At 44.3% G+C, this 5901-nt stretch overlaps 1 protein-coding gene across 2 annotated transcripts; it reads left to right on the top strand.

Moving 5' to 3' along the window:
* Positions 1–1949: 1949 nt before the first annotated feature.
* Positions 1950–5539, top strand: CDKN2AIP (CDKN2A interacting protein). Of its 2 annotated transcripts, none has more exons than XM_023514918.1 (3): positions 1950–2429; positions 2884–2983; positions 3424–5539. In XM_023514918.1, the coding sequence occupies exons 1-3, from the start codon at positions 2158–2160 to the stop codon at positions 3430–3432; spliced, it is 381 nt and encodes a 126-aa protein (XP_023370686.1). In that variant the 5' UTR covers positions 1950–2157; the 3' UTR covers positions 3433–5539. The 2 variants fall into 2 exon arrangements, with proteins under 2 accessions (XP_023370686.1, XP_003792840.1); XM_003792792.3 differs by having other exon boundaries at positions 2884–3014.
* The last annotated feature ends 362 nt before the right edge of the window (positions 5540–5901 follow it).

Genomic DNA, 5901 nt, shown 5'->3' with positions numbered 1-5901 from the left:
AAAAAAAAAAAAGACTCAAAAAAGAAAAATACATTTATCTTTTCTGTCAAGTGTCTGGCTTTTGCAAATAAGTAGTGCTACCGCTTTCAGATCATACTGCTTCTATTATTTTTTTTTTTTTTTTTGAGGCAGAGTCCCATTGTCACCCTTGGTAGAGTGCCATTGCACCACAGCTCACAGCAACCTCGAACTCTTGGGCCCAAGCAATTCTTTTGCCTCAGCCTCCCAAGTAACTAGGACCACACGCGCCTGCCACACCTGGCTAATTGTTTTGTTGCATCTGTCATTGCTGCTTAGCTGGCCTGGGCCAGGTTTCAATCCATTACCCTCAGTGTTAGGTGACTGGTGCTGTAACCACTGTGCTACAGGCCCTGAGCCATTTATTATAACTTCTAAGAATATAGTTAAGTATAGGCATTGTGGCTGGCACCTCTAGATCCGGCTACTAGAGAGGCTGAGGCAAGAGGATGGCTTGTGCCCAAAAGGGTGAGGTTGCTATGCACTATGATAACACCACTGCACGCTACTGGGAGTGCCAACGTGAGTCTCTGTTTCAAAAAAAAAAAAAAGATTTTGAAATTCCAAATTATCTAGTCATCATAGATTCTTTTAGTTGCTATGGTACCCTTGGCAAAGAATTAACAGAAGGAAAAACTAATATTTCTTCACTTTTACATAGCTAGAGTTCCACAACCACTTCATCTTTCTAAATGTTAAGCAGTTAACTGTAAAAAGGAAAAAAGAACACCAAAACTAGAAGTAAAATCCTCAGGTTCCAAATTTCTTTGTGCCTCTGTCTTACGTAGTCTCTTCTGGCTTGGGAGGAAGGAGGGCAATGTTGTTTTCACACAATAGTTTCATTTTGATTATTCCAACTATAAGTTACACTTTTGCGAGGATCATAAGATACCATCTGATCTTATGACTTTTTTTTATTCTGGTTGAAGCATTTTTACATCGAACATCTGAATGGGAAAAAATCATAATTCATCATTATGATTTATCGTATTAACATTTATTAATCTTAAGAGTATACACATACCTGGGAATCAGGAACCTAACAATAAGCAAGCCGGCAATAATAGTACGTGCGGAAAATGTAAAGTGGAAAAAAAATTGCTTTAAGCGGGAGATTGGGGGCATAGAGATAAACAGGCACATCCATCCCGACTGTAGCTATTCGTCCAGTTGGAGGTAACGTTGCCAACGTTAAGAAAATACTACAGGCACACAATGTAGTGGGTGCAGAGCTCTGTAGTCACTGACCAAACAGGAAAGCTGGGGGAAGCAGAAGCGGCCTGGATTGAACTTGACAGCTAAGAAACTGGAGAAACCCCAACCCAAGCTGGGTGAGACAAGGGTAGCTTCAAGGACAGCGCTGCACACGGCCACACGGACCTGGACTAACAGCTTTAGCTGATTATTATTTTTATTACTACTACGTTAATATGCGTCCCCACCTCCCTAAATGCCCTCTGAGAACGGGGCGGCCTCCGCACGCTTCGCCCGCCAACCTTCAACGCCGCGCTAGGCACTGTTTGCTGACAAGTTCAAAAATGGAGGCTGGCTTTTGTTTACTGTGGCCCGGCTCCAAGACAGGCGTCTTAGGGTAGAGACCACAGGCCTCGCGCCACCAGGCTGGCAGGTCTCAACCCTCGCGGTCTTGCCCGCGCGTCCTCGCCTGTCCTCTGCGCGCCCCGGCGGGCCCCGAACGCGCGGCGTCACAAAGTGCAGCCGGAACGCGTGGGGGGTCTTGCCGAGCTTCGGGGTGCCCAGGACCGGCCCCACTTGCGGGCTCCCCTAGCGGGCTGGAGGCGCCGGGCGCCCCCTTCCCGCCGCGCCCTTACTCCCTCCCTCCTCACGGGTTCTCCTATGCGGCCCGGCAGGGTAGCGGCGCCGCAAAGAGTCCTGGGAGAGCCGGCGCACGCCGGAAGGACGCGCGGGCGCGCGGCGGCACCGAGGTTATAAAAGGGGAGCTGCCGGCGGCGGGCGGAAGTGGGCGGTTCGGCTGTTCTGGGCGCTGTTGTTTGGAGTTTAGGCCTCCGGAGGGGCGTTCTCTGGAGGGCCGCTGGTGCAGGCCGCAGTGACAGGCCTGCTCTTCCCTCCTGTCTCCGGGTGCACCGTCTGCTCGCGGCATCCGCGTTCTGCAGGCCCAACATGGCGCAGGAGGTGTCGGAGTACCTGAGCCAGAACCCGCGGGTGGCCGCCTGGGTGGAGGCGCTGCGCTGCGAGGGCGAGACTGACAAACACTGGCGCCACCGCCGGGAGTTTTTGCTCCGCAACGCCGGGGACCTGGCCCCAGCTGGCGGCGCTGCCCTGGCCAACACGGACGAGGTTGCTGACGCGGAGAGTGGGAGCCGCAGTCGGCAGTTGCAGCAGCTCATCTCTTTTTCCATGGCCTGGGCAAACCACGTCTTCCTCGGGTGCCGGTGAGTGCGGAGCGGCCCGGATCAGGCCTCCGCGTTTTGTGTTCCGCCCCCGGACTGGGGCCGAGAGCCCTCGGCGGGACCGGCGTCCGCGGGCAGGGGAAGTGGTTGTGCAGCGCGGGAATCTGCAAGCCCCGCCGCCCTCTACGGGGGAGAAGGGCGTCTCTGTGGGCCGCTGACACGATTAGCAGCCTGTCCTTGGGTGCTCCATTTGCGCGGGGGGCGTGAAGCTGACCTTGCTTTTGGGGTTGGAAGCTAGATTTAAAGATTAGTAAAGAGGTACCCCGCCTCCCAGACCTTGGGGCATCTGTTTATGGAGTTCCAGGAAATAGTACTTGGCGGTCGGTCCACTGTCCTGATTGCAACCAGGAAATGCAGTTCCTTTGGCCCTTTTTTGCACACCACAAATAGCGTAGAAAAAAAACTTTTAAAAAAGTAACTTTCCCTTCTTTTTCAGATACCCTCAAAAAGTTATGGATAAAATACTTAGTATGGCTGAAGGCATCAAAGTGACAGATGCTCCAATCCATACAACAAGAGACGAACTGGTTGCCAAGGTGAAGAAAAGAGGGATATCGAGTAGCAATGGTTAGCAGATCATAGATGTGAACATACATAGGAGTTTAGAACATAAGTTTGATATAATTAGGAATTGTTGTACTAATTTTTTTAACAAGCCAGAATTTTTATGTTATTAATCAAGTTGGAATGTTAAACCTAAACTGTGTCTGTGTGTTTCAGGCTCTGAATTTGGTAGTTTTGTTTGACTGTTTTAGATTTTGAAGTGTCCAGTGTTGCCTGATGCTGTTGATCTTTTTAATATTAGCAATTAATGATTACTGTTTAATAAAGTAATGAAATTATTGCACATTTTTTAAAGAAACTACTAGTCCTGAAATATCTTTACCATGTTCCTTTATTTTAATGTGTATCTGTCTTAGCGACTGATAGGTATGAAGTATTCTTAGTTACATGTCTGTGTTTTTCTTCTTTTTAGAAGGGGTAGAAGAGCCATCCAAAAAAAGAGCCATAGAAGGAAAAAACAATTCTGCTGTTGAGCAAGATCATGCAAAAATTTCTGCCAAGACAGACCGTGTTTCAGCTCAGCAGGAAAACAGTTCAGCATGTCCAGGGGTAACCACCAAATCAGAGAGTAGTGGAAACTCAACTCGGAGCTCTGGCATCTCCAGTCAGAATAGCTCTACAAGTGATGGAAATCCATCTGTTTCCAGCCAAAGCAGTGGCAGCATTTCCTCTCAGGTAACAACGGCTGGATCTGGAAAAGCTTCTGAATTAGAAGCTCCAGACAAACATGGTTCAGCATCATTTGTTTCTTCATTGCTGAAGTCCAGTGTGAATAGTCACATGACCCAGTCCACTGATTCCAGACAACAAAGTGGATCACCTAAAAAGAGTGCTTTGGAAGGCTCTTCAGTCTCAGCTTCTCAAAGCAGCTCAGAAATTGAGGTGCCCTTGTTGGGCTCCTTAGGAAGTTCAGAAGTAGAATTGCCATTATTGTCTTCTAAACCTAGTTCAGAGACAGCTTCAAGTGGGTTAACTTCTAAAACTAGTTCAGAGGCAAGTGTTTCACCATCAGTTTCTAAAAACAGTTCCTCACCAGGCACATCCTTACTGACTCCCAAGAGCAGCTCCTCAACAAATACATCACTGTTGTCTTCCAAAAGCTCTTCCCAGGTAGCTGCATCACTGTTAGCTTCTAAGAGCAGCTCCCAGACCAGTGGATCTCTGGTTTCCAAAAGCACTTCCTTAGCAAGTGTATCCCAGTTGGCTTCTAAGAGTAGTTCTCAGACTAGCACCTCACAGTTGCCTTCTAAAAGTGCTTCACAATCAAGTGAAAGTTCTGTCAAATTCTCTTGTTGCAAGTTAACCAATGAAGATGTGAAACAAAAACAACCTTTCTTCAATAGACTGTATAAAACAGTAGCATGGAAGTTGGTAGCTGTTGGCGGCTTTAGTCCTAGTGTGAATCATGGAGAGCTCCTAAATGCAGCTATCGAGGCTCTGAAAGCAACCCTGGATGTGTTTTTTGTCCCACTAAAAGAACTGGCAGACCTGCCTCAAAATAAGAGCTCTCAAGAAAGTATTGTTTGTGAATTGAGATGCAAGTCTGTGTATTTGGGCACTGGCTGTGGAAAAAGCAAAGAAAATGCAAAAGCAGTTGCATCAAGAGAAGCTTTAAAGTTATTTCTCAAGAAAAAGGTGGTGGTAAAAATATGTAAAAGGAAGTACAGAGGTAGTGAAATAGAAGATCTAGTACTCCTTGATGAAGAATCTAGGCCTGTAAACTTACCTCCGGCATTAAAACATCCTCAAGAGTTACTATAGTATGTCCAAAATATTACTGCATATGGTATTTGAAGAGAAAAACTGGCTTACTTTTGTACAGTATAAAACACAGGCTTTCACAAGTTTTGTATTGCTTTTTTCCAGTTTTGCAGAAAATTTACATACTAGTTCTCTTCACACAGTAGAAATTGTAAATAATTTATGAATGACAGTATACATTAAAAGGTATACGTTAACAGCATACCAATATGCTGTTTTATTTGCTGAAGAAAATACTGTATTCTATTTTTAATGATAATATTAGGTACGATGTGTAGTTCTGTAGAGTCTTAAAATTTTTGTACTACTTTCAATTTGGTGAAAATGTATTAAGTTGTCTACCATGCTTTTTTTCCCTAGCTGAGTAAAACCACGTCAAAGAAAAGGGACCACAGTATTTGAATGTCTGAAAGTCTGTGAAGCCTAAGCTTTTTAAAATGTTGCCCATAATGTTAAACATGTCTGTTAAAAAATAAAAGAAAAAATAGTTGCCTCAGACTATTTTTATGAGAAGTTGTAAGCATTTTTTAGATATAAAGCAGTATAAAGTACTTGTTATTTTATTCTGAAGTTGTTAAAAATTCACCATAGTTTTGACTGCTGCAGATTCTTTAAGTGGGTTAATTTATGTTTTGAGGTGGAATACAATTTACACTTTTTCTTAAAGGACATAAATGTGGGTTTCTATATTAAGCATATTTTGTGACTACTATTAACAGATTGATTTGTTTAGATATTAAATGCTTTAAGCTATTTTACCTTTTCAAGAAGTTGTGTTTTTTTTCCCCTAAGTCAGAGCCAATTCCTATAATTAGGCTTCCCACTTCCTTTGGAATTAAATTAAAATCAGGTAATTTTTCAGAATGATAACTTACTATGGATAGGAAAGTTAGAATTTTCAAATCTAGAACCACATGCTTTTGTGTTTACAAATTTCATAGAATAATACTGGAAAGAATAGAGATCCATGTTCACCTCTTAGATGAGCCTGAATTACATTTATTATAAATGAAATGGAATTTTGATTGTGTATCTTAGGTGATTCTGTGTTTCTCTCTTTTTTTTTTTTTTTTTTTTTTTTTTTTATTTTTGGACAGGGCCCCGTGCCCCCCCCCCCCCCCCCCCCCCC

Source organism: Otolemur garnettii, unplaced genomic scaffold (genome assembly GCF_000181295.1).
Source record: "Otolemur garnettii isolate 467f Iridium unplaced genomic scaffold, OtoGar3 scaffold00061, whole genome shotgun sequence".
Lineage (NCBI taxonomy): Eukaryota > Metazoa > Chordata > Mammalia > Primates > Galagidae > Otolemur > Otolemur garnettii.
The sequence above is the reverse complement of the archived record's forward strand: the minus strand, read 5'-3'. Positions and strand labels throughout refer to the sequence as shown.

Bases quoted from the DNA above. Each gene is read 5' to 3' on its own strand.
- CDKN2AIP (XM_003792792.3), top strand. From the start codon at position 2,158: ATGGCGCAGGAGGTGTCGGAGTACCTGAGCCAGAACCCGCGGGTGGCC. The intron at 2,430-2,883 runs GTGAGTGCGGAG...CTTCTTTTTCAG, and splicing joins CACGTCTTCCTCGGGTGCCG to ATACCCTCAAAAAGTTATGG. The intron at 3,015-3,423 runs GTTAGCAGATCA...TCTTCTTTTTAG, and splicing joins AGGGATATCGAGTAGCAATG to AAGGGGTAGAAGAGCCATCC.